Source organism: Xiphophorus couchianus, chromosome 2, assembly GCF_001444195.1.
Source record: "Xiphophorus couchianus chromosome 2, X_couchianus-1.0, whole genome shotgun sequence".
Classification (NCBI taxonomy): domain Eukaryota; kingdom Metazoa; phylum Chordata; class Actinopteri; order Cyprinodontiformes; family Poeciliidae; genus Xiphophorus; species Xiphophorus couchianus.
In genome coordinates, this window is record NC_040229.1 from 30,902,777 (window position 1) to 30,922,742 (window position 19,966).

General features: G+C 40.8%; 1 protein-coding gene across 1 annotated transcript; it reads right to left on the reverse strand.

Annotated features, from left to right (window-relative positions):
- Positions 1-1,045: 1,045 nt before the first annotated feature.
- Positions 1,046-18,709, reverse strand: crabp1a (cellular retinoic acid binding protein 1a). Its single transcript, XM_027999686.1, has 4 exons — positions 18,385-18,709; positions 13,435-13,613; positions 6,610-6,723; positions 1,046-1,403 (listed from the first exon to the last, which is right to left on the reverse strand). Exons 1-4 carry the CDS (start codon positions 18,452-18,454, stop codon positions 1,353-1,355), a joined length of 414 nt encoding a protein of 137 aa, XP_027855487.1. The 5' UTR covers positions 18,455-18,709; the 3' UTR covers positions 1,046-1,352.
- Positions 18,710-19,966: the final 1,257 nt, after the last annotated feature.

Consider the following 19,966-nt stretch of genomic DNA (forward strand, 5'->3'; position numbering starts at 1 on the left):
AAAAACTGCTCATTTAACCAAAAATAAAGATCGGTTAAATTAAAAATCTGTAATGTGGCAATTTTCTAAATCCAATTAATCGTCAGAATAATCTGTAGAATAATAGATTACTTAAACAAACATAAATGCAGCCCTACTGTACTTTCAACGTCTCTGTGTTGTGCTGTGATAAACGGGTCGACCTGTCCGGGCTGAACCTCACCTCTCGCCCAATGACTCCTTGATTGGACAGCATTTGTTTTGCTTCATTTAATACCTTCATTTTATACTCAAGGATCATCGCTGGGTCTTTTAACAGGATTATGATTCAGATTTCAGGGAAAATGAAATGAAATGACCAGACACAAGGTCAGCCATCTTGCAAAGCCACCAAAGTCGCGAGATCTAAATCCTGTCTGAGAACATTAAGAACATAAAGGTGAGCCTATGACTAAAGATAACCAAACAGATTGTAAGAAGAAGAATGGTCACTGGTTCTCCTTTTGGGTATGTGCAAACCTTTTTCATTACATTTTCCACCATAAACTCTCACCAGACATGTTACTAGGTACATCTGTTCAACCAATTTTAAATCAACCAATCATTTGGCCGCATCTTGATGAATTTTAATAGCTATTTACACATGGAGATGATTTGGATTTACTGAAAGCTAAAACTAAAACAGAATGGGGGGGGAAGGAATTTCAGTGATTTGGTTGTTGGTTTGGAGATTTAAGAAAATGGTAATCTACTGAGATTACACTCCACGCCTTCTTCATGTGAACAAGGAATGGTCAGAAGAAGAAAAACGTATATATTGAGAGGCAGCTGTGGACAAAAATACCTTGTTGATGTCAAAGGAGACCATTGGCTGCCAATTCCAACCAAGGTACACAGAATGTACTTCAATGACATCAGACAATAGATTAGACTAAAACTTTAGATATATAAACCATAAACTGTTGACTACTTTTTAGATTATCCATTTGATAAAAACAATATACAAATCGTAGTAAATAGTACGTTTTTCTTCCACTAACCCATGACGATTAATGAGATTCTCAGCTGTCATTTGTTCCATGTATGTTTTATTGCTTCCTTTCATCAAACATGAACACTTGATTGACACAGCCGATGACTAAATCCTACATTATCATCACCTGGGTTGTAGGCATAGACACAGAGAGAGCTAGCTACTGCACTGCAGACACAATGTTAACTACAAACAAACAATACACTTTGCTATTGCATGTGTGGAGACTGTTATGCGTGATGCCAAGAGGTTAGGTTGTGCAGGAAACTTGGCGAAAGTTGTTATTGAGTCAAGCGGGACAGGTTGACATGAGCTTTGTCCAGGTGAAGGTCGCGCGGCCTCACTGCCGTACGTAGATCCTCGTGCACACCACGTCGTCTGCACCAAACATCTGCAGGAAAACAGAAAAAGTGGGCTTGGGGTTGCATTTCAATCATTTATATTGATTAGCCCTTTCTGTTTTCCATTATGACTACCTTTGTACCTCAGTGTTCGTCTGCCACGGTCTCAAAAAACAGATTAGCACAAACCTAGCTACGTTTCCATTATTAGCCATAAAACTGCACAAATTGAAGTTAAATTTTCTAAATGGAAACACGTGAATTTCAAAAAATCTTTTTCTTTTATTTCTAAAATATTTTAGACGAAACAAAACCCTTCGATCAGGTTCAGTGGCAACATGTTGAAACATCACTTTCAGACGTGAGGTTCTGTTCTTCTGCTTTCGCACGGTGAAGTAAGGGTAAGCTAACGTTGTTAGCGTGTTAGCTTTGAAGCTCAACCCCCTGTTCTATTCATGTTTTATACTCCTATTTTGAAGTTGTTCTTGAGTTGTGATGAAAAGAGTAAAAAGGTCAGAACAACGTGAGAATACAGAAGCTAGCAAAGCTTTAGTCAATAATGATGCTAACTTTGACATTTTCTATCGGCGCTGAATTAAAGAGCTATTTCAGCTTTTAATGAATCCTAACTTCACTTTGTGTGTTGCTCATTTTAAGACAGACAGATAGATAAAAATTTATAAAATCTTATATAATGTCGCATAATTTGTAGGAACCAGCTCTCCCAAAACTCTATGAGGACAATTGGGTATTGACGATAGATTTATCGCTCTATCCTCCATACGGGGAGGAAGAACTTTGGCCAAATGCGCCTAACTCTAAAAGAAAACTTTGTATATCACTTTGATTCAGAATGGATGAGATTTTTAGGTATGTGCTGGAGTGAAACTTTCAAGTATTGTCTAACTTCTAGTCTGCTCCTCGCCTGCGTGAAAATCAGTTTCATTTTAGGCTGATGTTGCTCAGTAGAAATCCGCCTCTCTTTCTTCTTACACTGCTTCCAGACTAAACCAATTACACACATTATGCAGATCCTATGGAAATGTGCCCCACTTACAGCATGAACTGCCATACACAATGAGACCGTCGCCTTGTTATCGCTGTTCCGAATGCAGGTCTCAGGCTGAACCATCCGGCTTTCTCTGCATCTGCGACTCTGATTTTTTTGTTTGTTTGTTTGTTTTCCAGAGAAATTTAAACAGTTTCCAAGATTTTAATGATCATAAATCCACACTGAACCACTAACGGGTTCTAGGTCAATCTCCGGTTAGTGGATGGATATTGTTCTTGTCTTCCTTTTCAGAAAAACAAGTAATGCTGACATTGTTTAGAGCGCCCATCGTTCAGATTGGAGACAAACTAACTGTGGGAATATGGTGCGATCCGACCATTTTTCTTCTTGTGGTTTGAAAAACATGCAGACTCTCAGACGGTCGGACATTCCCAGACGTTTGAAGGACATTCAGGAGCTGATTCCCAGCAGGCTGTCACATGCTGTTAAGTGAAGAATAATTGAACTGACTGGTTCCTCGCCCGAAAAGACCCGTTCACTCCCACTTGTTGAGCTTGTCTTCGGAAACCGTTAAACAACGCTCGTTGATGGTTCTAAACGTCTTGAATACATGTGAATGTGCAACACTTTCTCACGTCTTTTTTCTGAACTTTATGATTTGATTTGGTTTTGATTTGGACTTACAACATCCTGAGGCAACCCTTACTTTTCTCACACTGCAGTTTATGCTACAATGTTACAAGGCATTCACTGATGTGTGTCACTCTTTAGGCTTCATTCTAAAAAGAATTATAGTAATTTTCCTTTTACTCTTAATTGTGGTTTACTTTGCATTTGTCTGTGCATGTAGTGCCGTTTGAATAAACTAAATATTTAACTAGCAGCCTAAATATATAGTTTGTATATACATACTTAGCCTGAACCTACATTTTAATATCCAAACTAAATATTTTATTAGTAAGCTGAATATGTGATTTACAAACTACACATCTAGTTTGCAAACTAAATATTTAGTTTACAATTTAAGGATTCACCTCTGAGTTAAATATTTAGTTAAACTAGTTAGCTTGAAAAAAAAATTGTTATCAAGCAAAAATATTTAGTTTCAAGCTAAATATGTAGTTTGTAAATCCAATATTTAGCTTCAAACTAAATATTTAGTTGGCAAATAATATTTAGTTAATTTGCTAACTAAATATCTAGTTAGCAATATTTAGCAATAGCAAGCTATCAGTTAGCTAATAACAAATTATTAGTTAGCTTGTTAGTTAGCAAATACTTATTTTCCAGCTAAATGTTGCTAACTAAATATTTAATTAAAAAATATTTAGTTTGCAAGCTAAACAGCTGACAGTTTTGCTCCAATCTAAATATTTAGCTTGCTAATTTAATATTTAACTTGACATTTATTAATGAATGAATAACATGGTGAAAATATGGCTTTGAAAAATTAGCCGCCATGTTTTTTCTCTTTTGACAGCCACAAACTGCGTTCCATGTTGGTGACATAAAATCCCACTTAAAAAAAACAACAGAAGTTTATATCAAAACAATGATATGATACGAATAGTTTTGCAAAGTCATGTGACTGATAGGGAAGAGAAGTGAAAAGAAATATTGGGTGAAGAGGTATCTGCCTAAACAAAAATAATAATAATAATTTCCCTTCTTTGAAAGGTTATTTCTGTTGTCCTTCATGCTCACATGGACAATGTCAAGCTGCTGTAGTGTCAACGCTGGAACAACAATCCCAAGTGAATAATGACATGGTTTACCTGTTAGTGTTGCCATGGCAGCTAAACTAAAGCTCCATTACAAAGAAACCAATCTCATATCAATCTTTAAACTCCTCAGTAATGAGGATAAATACGAGGTTTATGGAGGTTTTGGTGCGACTGCTACTGAGAACTTTGAGCCGTTGGGTCCAAGAAGAGACGGGCCGAGAAACAAAGAGCCTCTGCTAATGTCACGGCTCGGCCACATCAACCTCCATCAGTGCGTGAAAGCTTCGGCTCCTGCAGGGCGGCCGGCCAGTGTCACCGGCGGGGCAGAGGGGCTTTAACCGCATTCTGCTTTTATCACCCACTCATCACAGAGTAGTTCATACGCTCTGCCCTCACAGCTTGTCAGCGTGAACAATGAGGAACTTCGAACTCCCAGCGTTAATTAAGGTTCCCCCCCTTCTCTTATCCTTACTAGCCTCTAGGCTGTAACAGAAAGCTGATCAAACATCCGGTTATAAGAGTTTCCAGCATCTAAACCTTACACGTTGTTGGTTTAGGCTTCTTCCCTCTCCTAGAAAAATCCTACAACAACAGAGCAGACTGTGGGAGCACTAAACGTAGAGCCGGTTGTAGCCGTTGAAACCCTGGGAACTGTATCTGTGAAATCCCCCCACGGACGGTTCGAGGGGCTTTAGACCTGCTGACTTCTGCACATGTAAATCTGGCTGGATACAGGCAGGGGGTTGCTGCTTTATCAGCATAGCAGCTCCTCTTGTTCTCCTTTCGCGTCTCTCTACGGGGAAGATGAAGGCTCACATTCTTGGGAAACGGGCCCCATTTCCTCCGCGGTTGAATCTCCAGGGTGACTTCAGACACCGCCTGCCTGACTTCATTAATCGTTTGTCAGACAGGAGCGGACTAGGCCTGATGAAAATCTTATCTTGAGGCCTCTGATGGCTTAGTGGTCGTCAAGGAGCAAAAGCCAGAGTCGCACCAGAGCACACTTTTCTTGTAGATTTGATAATATTGGAGAAAGATTTGTTGTTCGGCTTTGTAAAACCAAAACCACTGTTATTCTATGTGGCTATCTGTAATGAGTAGGTTACCCATATCAAGGTACAAGTAAATAAAAAAAAACCCAAAAGTTTTAAAGGTGCTTGAGTCTCTAGTCATGCCCTTCCTAGAATTTAAAGTCCTTTTGTTGAGATACCAGAAAAGACCCAGAGAGAAAGCCAGACGCATCATATCAATGATGTCTGTCTAGAAGGTCTAGAAAGATATTATTGTCTTTCTACCTGTTGGGTAGAGATCCATGTGAAGAAGACTTTCCAGTACCTTAGGTAACTGAGGTACTGGCCAAATGCTCCAAAAGGCAGGGTTTGGTCACCAGGAGGAAAGGTTTGTGCTCTGGCTTTTGCTGATTGAACTTCACCTCTTGGGGGAAGACTTGATCAGCAGTTGGTCTACGAGCTCACTCCCTGCTAGGGGAAGTTGGAGGAGCAAGCTCTCATCAACCTTCTTCAAGTGAGGTTGATCTTAGTCTTAGAGTGTTTTCACACATGATAGTCCTGTAGACTCGGTTCGATTTTGGAACAAAATCTAACCACATTTTCATCTGGTGCGGTTTACGTTCACACTACACTGTGTCAAACGGACCAAACCATTTGAGCAACCTGTTTGCTGGCTTTCCTGTGGTGGCGCCGCACCAAGATAGAAACAACACAAAAACCTCAGAAGAAGACATGAGGGTAACTTCCTTCTTCATGAAATGTAAACAAAAATGGAGCAGCGTCAAATTTGTGTGTTTGTAGAATTTCTCTTTTGTCATTAGCAAAAGACCAAAAGCCATTTCTCCCAGTGGCGCTGGATTTGCATGTTTGTTTTGGTTGTATTTACCCAGAATGCTGTGTGCTATAGTCTACTTCCTGCTTTTGGAGCGGTCTCCAGTTGTTCACTTAGGCGTTCAAACCATGCTAGGGTTCACTTCAAGCGAACCGAGACCAAAGTTACATGGACCAGAGTTCGCCTTTTTGGTCCACATCAGAGTTTTATTGCACATTCACGCCTCACCAACAAACCGGTCCTTCTAGACAAACAAACCAGAGTTCAATTAAAGTGAACTCAACAGGGCTGGTGGGAATGCAGCCTCATAGCTCTATAAAGGGGAAAGCTCGAAGCAAAGTCACTCATACTGGCTATCGAAAGGAGTCAGTTAAGGTGGTCGATGCGTCTGATCTAGAGGTGGAAACCTCCTGGAAGTGAGAGGGCATATAAATCCCTTGTGGCGTATTAAATGCTTCAGGATCTCCAGATCGAGAGGGAGGATGTTGCTTGTTTTAGGAATGTCTGGCTTCGACTTTTTAGATGAATGAATGCAGATGGAGTTTTTTAAAAAAGAAGCAAAAATACTTCAGGGTATTTTGCCTTAAGTATCTCAGTTATAATTGAGATGTCATACCATTATAAGCCTAATCGTCACAAGGCTCTCCCTACAGCCACAACCCACTGATGCGTACTCACCAGTGTGAGTTCGTCCCCGTTCAGCTCTCGGGTCCAGTAGGTCTTTGGCCCGTCTCCGTCCAGAAGAGTCTGCTGACAGTAAATCTTGTTCTCTGACTCCCAGGTGGCCAGGCTCTGCACAGAAAAGAGATTGATGTCTTTAATATATTCTCCCCTTATCACAGAGTAACTCTATGATGCTGGACATAAATATATAATTATGAGCTTAAAACTGCAGATAAATGCCAGCAATATGTTATTCATAAATCCCAGTCACTTATTGTACCGTTCTCTGGAATCAAACCAGCACATCAGACCCCACTCCCAAATTGTGTTCATACCGACTATTTTAGGAGGTAAAAATTAACATTGAGAGTGAAAAGTAACTTTTAAATTTTGCTACGAGTTATAAATTTCCATAAGCAGATAGTCGATAGTGAAAGATAGTCGAATTTGACATGAACATTGACCTGGTTAATTTTGTTTTGTAAATAAACTGATAACAGGTAGGTGTGTTAGCTTTGGACCTTTACCCAATCGAGCAATTTTCTTCTTGCTTTGAGGATGAATCGTGGCAGAAATCTTCAGAAAATGTCCAATTATTTTTGCCACACTAATAACTTTTCCTCTGTTCCTATGTTGTCTGATTCAAAAAGTTTTTTTCCCCCTTTACAACCAAAATATATTTTTAACAAATTTTAAGCTAATGACGCACTCGGGTGTAGATCTTTGGAGTGTCATTAGCTAGCTAACTAAAAGCTAACTAGCATGGCTGGGAGTCTACCATATCCAAAATATGCTATCAACACTTCTGGTATTGTAGGGTGTTTGTAGAGGTACTGACACCATAACACTTGTTTAATAGTTGATCTTGATTTGTGAAAGAACTGGAGTTCAGTTGTGAATTAAGCAGCTTCCTCTGTCTTTCATGGGCAAATGTTAATCACCATATCAAAGGTTTTGGGCCCTGCATGCTGCCATACAGAATCCTTGCCAAGCTCTGGAAACCTCAGAGCTTTGCTAAAGCTTTACTTTGATTCCCCCTCCCCCCCAGGTTGAAGACAGTCAATTAGCTACAGCAACATTTTGTGCTCCAGTATTGATCTTGGTCTCTGACTTAGAAAACAATTTCTCAGTGAAAATGTTCTCACGCATTGGTTTTATTTTCTAAAGAGCTTCAACGCATTCCCATCAATAATACAAATTCACCATGTAGGTTTGTTTTACCACTTAATGTTTTTTTGTTTGTTTTTTTTAACAGTGTTGCTTTCATGATTTTGCACCACTCACTAGAAACAATGTGGCATAAAGTGTGTAATGATCTGTTTCCAACCAAAACAACAGTTTACATTTCTCAGACTTAAAAATGTGAATGTTAAGTCTTCAAAGACCGACTTTTGTCACAGTTGTTCAGCTCAAAATGAGTAATTAAAGGGGCAGCATCATGAAAATGGGACTTTCTTTAGCTTCACATCACGTTATAATATTATACCCTCATCAAAAACATGCCTGGAGTGTTGACTTGATTCTTTTATGCATATTTGAGTAATCCTTTAATGTCCTGTGGCAACCATTCAGCTTTGTAAAATGGCTGGTTGGACCTAGCCCCGCCTTCGAGGACGATGCTCCTCCCCACAGCTGCAGCTTCTAAGCTACTGAGCCTTACAGTAGCTCAGTAGCTGCCACTCCCCCACTCAGCTCCTTCAAACTAGTGGCAGCAATTAACAAACATCTGCTGAGCTCATTATACAAGCTACTTGTAAGTGAAACGCTGGTTAAAGAGGTACAGAGAGTTGGAAACCTCAGAGCTTCCGTGAAAAAGGTGTACGGAGCCCCGTGCAGGAAGAAAAACGGCAAGTGACTGAGGGTCATTGTGCGTAACACAAACCCTGTAAATTCTAGACACTAAAAGGTACCATAGAATTGCACAAAAATCCATGAGGGACGGCGGAGTCCCTGCTCGAAATTCTGTGAAAGAGGTGTACAGAGCCTCGTGCCAGAAGCCCATTAAAATGCTGTCTACATCGTTTTAAACTGTGTGATTGTGAGCGTGAGTGGGAATAAAAATAGCAACAGGTATTTTGTTCCATATAACACAGTAGGAGTTTAACAGGTAAACCTTTTATGGATGCAAACTTGACTAAAAACCCACCTGTTTAGGATTGTATTTGAAATGTAATCAATTACAAATTTATTGATGGAACCTGACTTAATGTCGTGTTTTGATTGTTGATTCTATGTTACATTGTGTTTCTGTGTTTGATATGATGGAAAGCACTTTGAAATGCCTTGCTGCTGAAATGTGCTATACAAATAAAATTGTATTGATTGATTTATTGATTAAACATTATTAAAGGGTTCATAAAGCAGGGATGTTGTAAGGAAGGCGGAGTTTCAGAAAGAGCAGGAGTTTTGAAAGAGACAGAGACTCAAATTGAAGGCATTAAATTATGAAGTCAAATTTAATTTAAGTCATGTTTGATATACTGTATATATACATCATTTTTTAAACAACTGAAGGTAACATAGTTACACGATTTTGCTATGAAATGGCAGTAAGTGCTTGAAATACATATTATACTTCCCCTCTATAACTTTGTCTCAAATGGAAAAGATTTGCCTAAAGGACATTCTCGCTGAATAACATTCTCCAGAGCAACCCAAAGGTTCTGACCCACATCTGGAAATGATTGGAAAACCATCTATCACTTTCTCCCTTCCTGAAGTTACTAGATCCTGGCTAATCCCACCAAAGTCAGTCGGATTAACCGGAGCTTTTTAACCTTGTGGCTCTAGTTAATCAACTTCACTGCCAGAGATACATCAGAGCGTAATCTTGCCAACCACAGGTGACTAAACCCACTACGGTTTCCTCTGCCAGATCGCTGCACCTGAGAGTCTGCCTGCACTCCATAGAAACGCCTCCCACTCAGCAAGAGCATGTGCAGGGCTCAGTGGGCCCTGATTCCCGCAGGCACCTCCAGACTGTGTTTTTCAGCGCCTAAGACTGTTTTTGTGTTTTCCTTCTGAAATGAAATATTTACAGTTTGTGCACAGAATGGTAAAGAAAATAGCACTCATGTTTACAAAAATTGTATTGACTGTGACGTAAACGTTGAGGCTTTATACCGCTATTAGAGTTTATGTACGGTAGTTGAAACCTAAAATTGACATAATTGCATAAACAGAGCTCCTTAATGAGGTGCATATTGGCTTTCCTGTGTCTTTCTGCGACCACAGGAGAACAGCGCTGCCCAACCCTAAACCACTCCTCTTTTTCTAATGCAGTTTATTACATCAAACCCATATACCAACTTGTAATGGGACATTGGATAGAATTGATCCATGTTTGACCCAGGGTCTGGGTTTATACCCAGATTTATTTTAGTGACGCAGCACAGTAAAAAGAAAAAGAAAAAGAAAGGTAATTCTCTCACTTCATAAGATAACTCTCCTTGTCAGCAAACATAATTTGAAGACTCCATCAAAATTGAAATTTCCCTTCTAAATTGAAATTTAAGAATTTCCCTTCCCTTCAATTTTTAAATGTTGATGTGTTCTCCCAAGTGTAGATTCTATCTGAATATATGACTGTGAAGGTATGGACTGATGGAGGCAGAGGCATGCAAAGACACTTTGCTCAAGTGGGAGAAAAAAAAAAATAGCATTTTATTCGGCAGAATATGACTTCAGGGATCCCATCCATTATCACGTCTAATGAGAGCTGGAGAAAGCGGACCCACGCCTGTCGAACATGGACTATGTATAACTATATAGCATTGTGCCCCAGTAGACGCGTCAACAATAAACGCAGCTTCAGCAGTTGCTAGCTGCTCCAGGCTCTGAATTGAAATTGATAAAGTGTCAAAATGATCTGATCGCTATCCGCGGTCCTGAACTGATTTGAATTTGTGTTGCTTCATCATTAGTGACCAGCAGCCTGATGTTTCTGTTATTCTCTTGGTTTGTTGTACTTCATGTCAGATGGATTTTGAATGACATAGTGGTGGTGAAACTTGTAAGATCGGCTGTTGCAGGCATGTCTATGTTGTAAAGTAAAATTATCATGAGCTTTATTATTTGGGTATAAAGGGCCCGGTCATTAGCCCCGCCCCCGCCGACGCTGACCTGTTCCGCTAGTGTTGTGCCGTACATGGCTGACGGGAATTATTTTTTAAAAATTCAGATTAAATAGTGCAAGCCCTGCGAACTGATAACAAAACTATGTTGGGTAGAGCATTGGTAATATAGGCTTTTAAATCCAGAGCTGCTACCATGGGTCACATACTATACACTGTTGGAAAAAAAAAAAAAAGATTTCCTAAGGGCACTTTTTCTATCCAGAGGAAATAAAGCAGGCTCTCTAGCACCTCCCAGTACCTACCTGTGTACATCGCTGGATGCGGGGCAATTAATAAAAACTGTTTTAAATACTCAAATGTGAATTATTAGTGTCTAATAAATAATTAAATGTGTTAAAAATATGTGACATTGGTCTGTGATCTGCATACAGCAGAAGACAACAACAGACAGAAGGCTCCTGCTGCAAACTCCAAACTCTAGTTTCCTGATATGCTGAAAGAAACTGGAAAGTTCAGCCGTCATCCACTAATGTTTTCTGTGTTATGTAACCCTAGTCAGCATGCAGCACATAGTGTGGGGGAATATATTATATACATCTGTGGAGGGAAGCTTGACATGTTACTGTGACAGACAGAGCTCCAGCCGCCTGCAGGGTCTCCCAATGCAATATTACATCAACAAAATGGAGCTTTATTTTTATTTTTTATTAAAAGTGTAAAAGGATTAATAGAGGAGCAATGAATGTTGTGACGATGAGATGAATCATGCAATTTTTGATGGGAAAGTCGTGATCATTTGGTTTCTTTTGGATACGATAAGGACCAACAATCAGCCCTACTCATCCGCTTTCTCTAACACAGTATGTGTTTCCATAAAACAGATGTCTTATATATCTCAGAGCTAAGATGCTATCAGGAGACGTTGCTACGAAACCAGTTCACTCCTATTGCATCATGTCACTGTTGTCCCTGGGTACTAATACGATAAGAAAGCTGGTAGGACTCCAGATGTTTTCGTTTGGTAAAGTTTTTGCAATGTTTTTTTATTATTATTATTATTATTATTCCTAATTCCAACACCTTTCTTTAACAAAAGGCAGGGAAAGCTAGTCGACTTGTCTGTCTTGTCTGTGTGAAGATGAGTGAATCCCCCATGTCCTCCGGGTGTGAAGGGCTTCAAAGAGAAACTGTCATCCGGCTCGATCCAGCCTTTTCTACCAAGACGTGAACATTATACCAAATGCAGAGACTGGAGGAAGGACTTTAGTTTTCATCACCCACCTTCACAGGACAACACGTTCTCGCACTCCTGGTTACATATTGTCGTTGGCAAGAAATGAAGTCAATTTAACTGCACTCTGAAAACGAAAAAAGTTTTATTCATAAAAAAGAGAGATTAGCAAAAAGTGAAGAGAAAGTTTGAAAATCGTACCTCCAAATAGCCAATCTGAGCCCCTTTGGGTGAATTAACGGTGAAATGCTCTTGTGTCTACCTCACCTGCCAGTTTCTGACAGCGATCAGAGAAAAGTTTGCCCCACTTCTTTCAGTTATTAGTCGTATTTACTAGACATTTGCTTGTTGTCATGTTGCCGGTTCCAATTCTACTTAAGCTTCAAGGTTTTTACAGATGGTCGCACATTTCCATCAAGTACCCTCTAATATGGTGGATGTTATGATGGTGAACTAGACAAGTTCTGGTCCAACAAATTCCTAAACCGTTACTGACGGTGTGAGGTTATTTTCCTGGACTGTGCCAAATATTTTATCTGTTCTGGCATTCAAACAATTCAGTTTTAGACTCCAAAGTCTTGGTGTTTTTCTACGTTCTCTCTGGAAGACCTTTACCTTGCACACCTCCTGCAAATGTTAATCTCACGCAGCCCACCGGGCAAAGGCCCAGGGGACAAACGGGTCAGACAGGCCCCACTGGCCCTGCGCCTTTGTTTGAGGACACCAATTACATTTATTGCTGGCGATGGCCACAAACAGACAAACAATCATAATAAATTAGCACATGACAAGTAAGTGAACTCACCACAGAGAACTGAAAGTTGTGGAGTAAGAAGAGTAATAAAGAAACAAGCAAGATTTTCCGATTTTTTTTCTTTAACACTCTACAACTAAAGACTCAGTTTATACGCTATTATGTGTTGTCCAGGCATGTGGGGCCATTTTATCAATCAATGAAGTTTATTTTCTAGCACATTTCAGCAACATGGAAACTCAAAGTGCTTTACATTGTGAAAACGTAAAAAAAAGGACATCGTAAACACATCATGTAGTCAAATTTGTCAAGTGCCATCATTAGAATCATCAGTACACACGGAATATGTTGGTTAATATTTGATGTGTAGCGTTACTTTATTCGTACCACAATCAAGTAACTATGTTATCCTCAGTTGTAATGAAAATGTTGTATATATCAACAACAATTTAACTTTTGACTTTTGATGAGGGAAGGACATTATACTGTGACGCAAAACTCAAAAAAGTTAATTTTGCACAGCATTCCCCTTCAAAGGTTTTCACAAGTACGAGGTGACCATCTGCAGTTTCCACTAAGATTTTCTTTTATTCTTGTGCTTGACCAGATCACAGAAAGTAATGGAAGAATTAATAAAAACAAAAACAAAGTCGTAACTTGAAGAGCCAAAGCTACCAAATGAATAACCAGGATTTAGATTCTGGCTTTATGTCGCAGTTTTTTTTACATGCCACATTTCAAATTCTTAGTCCTAAAGAGAACAGGTTGCGTTGTCCTACCTTGACCTTGCGGCCATCCACAGTCTCCTCGTTGAACTCTTCGCCGATACGGAAGTTGATCTCGGTGGTGCGCACGCTGGTGGACGTCTTGATGTAGAACTGCTCGCCGTCCTGGCGGATCTCCACTTGAGGGGTCGAGGCCGCCGCCACAGCTACCTTCCTCAACATGGCATTCACACCTGAACAGACACGACCCAGACTAGGTTTACGCAGACGGGGAGCGTTGCATTTAGCCAACACAGCGTGAGACACTGCATGCAGCATCGTTTCAGAAGCATTAGGGTCACTGGGTTTACAGTGTTGCTTGTTGATCTCAGGCAAGTCAGTCAGAGCCAGATTGCTTAACATAAATAAAATTCTAATTTCTAAGAAAAGGATGTAATTTCTGGAACCAACAAAACAAAAACCACTGACAGTGAAGCAGAGAGAGAGGAAACCCAAAAAGAACAAGTATGCATGATGTCTCTTATTTGTGCTCCCATTTTCGGCAGATAATCTTCCAGTCTGCCCCCCTCCCAGATTTAGAACGCTCAAGTCTCTCATGCCAGCCCATATCAGCTCAGAAACTCAGACATAGTGAGACTTGCTGGCTGAATGTCTCCCTTTATCGGTGTGTGTGCGTGTGTGTGTGTGTGTCTGTCTGCCTCGAACAAGCCACACATATTTTTTACAGAGAGAGACAGAAATGTGCTTGTTTTGGAGTAAAATCACAATGAACTCTGTGTGGCTCTGACAGAAACCTCAGCTATTTATTGAAATTGGAAGAAATTTGAGGAATTAGGGCGCTGAGGTCCAAACGGAAGGGATAGAAACTCTCATGTTTGTAAAAGCAGGTTATCGCTAGGTGTCTCCTTTAGCCTGATGGTTGTATGGCCTGTGACAAGTGTTTGGCATGCTTGGTTTGACTCTGTAATGGCCATCTGGCTTTATGTCCTGCCAAATCCTGACTCTTTGATTTCTGTCTACCAACAGAGCAGACCGGATTTTTTTTCTATAGAAAGCCAAAGACTTTACAGACAGGATGAAATTATCAATTCTTTTTGAAAGTTCTTGTTAAATATTTTTTGGCAAATCTTGCTCTTATGATACCACAGCGCTACCATTTGGTGAACACCCAAGATTGTGAGTTAATTAGAACAACAGCTTAATCAACCCCAACCATAATCCAAGAGACCTAAACATGTGTTTTCTAACATAAAATATGCATGAGGACCAGTTAACCAAGCAGCCCGTTCTGTCCCTTTCCAGGAGCAAAGTCAGCAAAATGCTGAACTCTTACATATCTAGACCACTACGTCCAAATTTGAACAGAAACCTTTCACAACTTTTATGTCCAATCCAACCACTTTGATCTTTTTGCTGATGACATTGTGCTTTTTGCAGTCTGTGTGTACGATGGCTCACAGATATCCGCGCTCGAACCGCATTTAGCTCCATCCATCTTCCCTTCATCTCTGACCAGATACCTACTCCCTGCTGAAATCAAATATTTCTATAGCATGATTCTGCCTTCATTATCAATGAAAACTCTTGCTGTATCTTTAGGGGTTTTGAACTGCCCTAGAAAAGCATCCCCTTAGCGCATTGTAGCACGACTGTTTTACCATGGAGATGGTCTGTTCAGGGTGATGTTTGGTGTGAGCTTTTATGTAAATGCCCCTTTTTAGTCATACTGACCAATCAAAGCATTAGATATATGCAGATTGGTAGGTTATTCAGTGCCTTGCCTCGTGGCAGGAGGAAGCTGGAATTAAACCTAAGACCATCTGATTGCAACACAACTACACAACGTTTTGGCCTACCTTAGTGGTAGGGCAAAAAGTTTTAATTTGTTCTCATCTAACACGTACACTTCCTTCAGTTCCTTAACGGGTCTCCTAGATGGCTACATACAGGACTCCTTCCTCCATAATTACCACAAGCCTCTTGGTTGGTTCTCAGATTAACATTTGCCCTGCCCAGTCATTCCAGGTAGTTGCCCATTGCTTGACAAGTTTGCAGTTGTGCCATACTATTTTCATGTTGGACAGATGGATAGAGGAACGCTGTGTGACATGTTTGAATTTTAGGATATGGTTTTGGAACATAACTTTGTCTTATGCTTCCCCACAATTTCATCTCAGAGTTGCCTGGTGTTTTCTTTTACCTTCACAATGCTGTTTGCCCTTTAATGCTCTCTATCAAACCTCTGAGACCTTCATAGAAGAAGTAAATTTCTAGTCTCCAGTCTAGACCCAACCTCATTGTTGAGGTTCGGGGACCATGGATGCAGCTTGCACCTCCTTTCTCCACTCTCTGGTGACAGCCATTCGTTCCCTCATTAATCTTCCCGTCAAGCCTCTGATGTTGTCCTTCCAGTGCCCTCTTTGTCTTCCCCTCGACCACTTCTCGTCAATTCTACCCTCAAGGATATGGGTGCAGAGTTTCTGGGTCCTAACAACATAGTCGACGTGGTGCAGCGTCCATTTTTTTGACAGATACCACAAACTGCCGCTCTGTGCCCATCAGCTGATCAGTGCTCTCCTGTAGCAGTCCATCCTGAAGTCCATCAATCTCTTCATACCTGCAGCCCTCAGGGTCTACGTCCTGCAGCCATACAATACCACAGACTATACCAGCATCCCCAAGAATTTCATCTTGGTGTTCTTCTGGAGGGTGTGGTCTTTCCATAGGGTGGTTAGTGACTGGAGGGTGATTCTTCCTACTCCAACCCAGGCCCTGATCTTGTGGCAGCAAACTTCTGTCTCCACAATGGTTTATATCAGTGGTATTAAACTCTAGTCGTTGAGGGCTGTTGTCATGCAACTTTAACGTATCGCTTTTCCTGCACACTTGAATTAAATGGCGAAACTGCCTCACTTACATGCAGTCAAGCTTTTCAGAGCTCTGCTGATGAGCTGACATTGGAACCAGGTGTTCTGTTGCAGGACCTTGGCTTTTGAGGACTGGAGTTTGACACCGCTGACTTACGCTGAGTGCTAAGCAAGATTTACATTTGAATTAAATTACACTCAGGTGAACTCTGCTAATTAGGTGACCTCTGAACCACCTGACAGCAATAGATTTAATACAGGAACATTAGAATAAAGACGGTCGAACAAAAACACATTCCACACGTTTCGGATTTCTAATTGCTGAAAATGTTGAAAACCTTGTCTCATTCTCCTTCCGATCTCTACCAATGTATCTCATGAAATCCCCAGTCACAGTAAATTTTGTCTTTACAAGGCACTGTAGCCATCTTTTTCTTCTGCAGGGAAAACCTTTGACTCAACAGGTAATTAGAAAGATGTTGATGGAAAGTGGCGGCCCCTCAGCGCTGGAATCCGCATTAGATATAACCGTCAGGGATGTCTTTCTGTCTCTCTCTCTCTGACCGAGCTGTTCTCATAGAGCTAACGGCTGATCTGCCCTAGCAGATGTGCTTAATGTGCTGGATGAGGTGCTAAGGCTTTTCCCTTAAAACCAAAGATCACATCAGTGGAGCTGCTGCTTTGGCAACCTCAACAAAAAATAAACTCAGGAAAGGGTGTAAGAGAACTACAAATTAGGAAGGAAAACGTAATGTTTTTCATTTCACCATTGCTGCTTAGAATTGATATTTCAAGTACAGCTGTTGAGGAAAAAGGTGACCAAAGCAAAATGCCTGCAAGAGTCAATTATTCAGGCAAAAAAATTGATGCACATATTGTATTGCAGATAATATACAGTATATATATATATATTATTCAGCATAGGAATTTTCTGCCAAAATTCAAACTCCTGGGCCTTGCAAATTCTTTCTCATTTGTTCACTTGTAACATTTTGTCATATTACTGCCACAAACGTCAAAATATTTAATTGAGACTTTATGTAATGAGTGCATAATTGTGAAGTGGAAGCAAAATCATATAAAGTTTTCAATTTTAAAAAAAAGCCCATGAACTATGAAAGGTGTGTTCTGCCTTTGTATTCATTTTTCAGGTGCACCAGATTTTAGCCTTTGAACACTGGCATTTACTTTCTTGATTTATCTTTGCACAATAGTTGATTGTCTCTGAATATTGATTTTTTAAGTCTGGACTTTGACTGGGCTATTCTAACATGTAACCTAAACTATGCCATCGTAATGCCATTGTTCATGGTTGGTATCCTGCAAGAAGTTGGACCTCTGGCCCAGTCTCAGGTCTTTTGCGGTATCTAACGGGTCTTCTTTTAGGATTTATCTGTATTTTGCAGGTACTTTGTGTCCATCTTTCCACATAAAATCCCCCTTGCCCCCCAAAAAAACACATTATGAGTTCAACTTGTGGAAATGCGAGGGACTTTAAAAGTAACCTGCCATCCTCCCGTTGAGCTCCTGAGCAGCTCATCAGTGGGACCATCTCCCTGAAGGTTTCTACATTATTCTAAAAGACGTCAAGCCCTTTGCCGCGTCCCCGTCCGTCTCAGTGGCCCCGGCGGCGTGACGAAACGCTGCAACACAATCGAGTGACCCAGTTAAACTGGTCTAAATCTAAACCACCACAATCATCTGGAAAGACTGAGCAGGTTGACAAAGGATGAAAAAGGACATGAGACAGAAGAACAACACAGTGATCCACGGACCTCCCCTGGCAGTAATGCATGCCCTACTTAAATGCTTAACATTTATTCTCTCTCCCCCTCTCTCTTCCCTTCCCTCCTTTTCTCACTTCACGTAACAATACAAGGTCTGTTTAGACTGGAATTCAGCATCCAGTGGGTCTTGTCTCCTAGAATGGCTGAGGGATTTCCCCCTCAGAAGCATCTCTGCCTGCTTTTCCCAAGGAGCTTCTCAGAACAGTATCACGTTGTGGGGTGGGGGGAGTCGTGGCAATCCCAAAGCACGAGGAGGAAAAAAAGGGGGTTGCTTTCTGCTTCTTTTTGGATGTGATGCGGGAGCGAAACCTACACACGGCGACGACAGGAGGAGACAGGAGAAGACTCACCCAGGGCTTTGAGAAGTTCATCAAAATTCTCACTGCTCTTCATCTTCCAGTTGCCGGCAAAGTTAGGCATGGCTGCTGAGGCTGCGTACGAGGGCTGCAGAAGGAACCTGTTCCACGCTCTGCTGTCTCTCTCTCTCTCTCTCTGACTCTCTTTCACCCTCCTTCTCTTCCTCCTGCTTCTTCCCTGGGCTCCTCTGCTCTGAGCTCAACCTCCCACTCGCACGTTACACCCAGAGGAGCCTCTTATTTATTTATTTTATTTTACTTAATTAATTTTTTTTTGGATTCCCAGAGATGAGCGCTCTCTCTGCAGCTCCTTCAGAGCGCTGGAGTAATCTTCTCCTTCTTCCCTTTTATAGCCGCTGCTTTTAATGGGAGGCGGTGGAGGTCCCTCCCCTTGAAGCTTTGTCCCGTTTATTAGTGTAAAGCAGGACCACGGTGCCTGCTTATGAAAAAGACTGAATTCTTCTGGGATGTAAATGTATTAAGGAACAAATTTTAGTTTTTTTTTTATTAACTTTCTCTTGACCTTCCTTTAAAAACTTTATATTCATGGACTGAATGCGCCAATGTTTCAAAAGTTTCCTGGTATTTGAAAAGATTAATGGTGCCATTTAGTGGAACAGGAGAAACAAGCCCACAGCATCATACATCCTCCACCCTGCTAACCAGGTATGAGGTAGTTCTTTCACCTGTTCGTTCAGGAGAGTTTTTGGTGAGCCTCTCACAAAGCCGCAGCTTTTCCGTGATTCTTCCAGTCTCTCTGGATCTCAGCTGCAAACTGCTGATGACACTCTGAGGTCACTTCCACCTGAGAACATCCCGTTCGAAGCCTTGCGATGGCAAAGGTACCGTTGAGCAGTTGTCAAAATGTGAACAGCATAACGAGGAGGGCTGTTTGAGTTACCAGTACTGACTGAAGCGGGAAACTGTATCGATTGATTCATGGATCAAACACATGTTGCCCAGAAAGGACTGAAACATTAAGCAGTCCAGAAGGTGCAATCAAACGTCTATAGAAAGTCACATTGAGTTTACCTGGGAAGATTATTGTGCATTTTAGGTTCATCTTGTAGTTTCACCCGACAGCCACGTATCCCTTAAGGTCGCTATGTGTGTACGCTGGTATGGATTTGGCTTGCCAGTTCTCCCAATGTTTTTAATGGCAAAGATTTTATGTATCTAAAGAACGACAAAAAGCAAAACGTATCTGTAGAATTAAAGTCAAAAATCATACTAAATAAGTGGCCTACATAATATCAGGCAAACAATGAAAGATAAACCATGATTACTAATTGACTTTTCAACTTTGCTTTATGTTCCTGTATGGATTCTCTTTTCTTGTTTTCTGCATGCAGTTGCTAATCAATACATTTCTAACGTTAGAAGAAAAAATAGCCTGAAACCAGGGCTGACCCTTCACTGCCCCTGGAAGTAACCAATATCATGGTCCTGTTGGATTTCATGGTTTATGTAACACTTAAAGCTTTTGTAGACCTAAGAATCTTCTGACTTTCCACAACTTTGACTCCTTTGTCCACCACAATGTCCAATTGGACAGCCTGTCTATTAGTCTTGATGT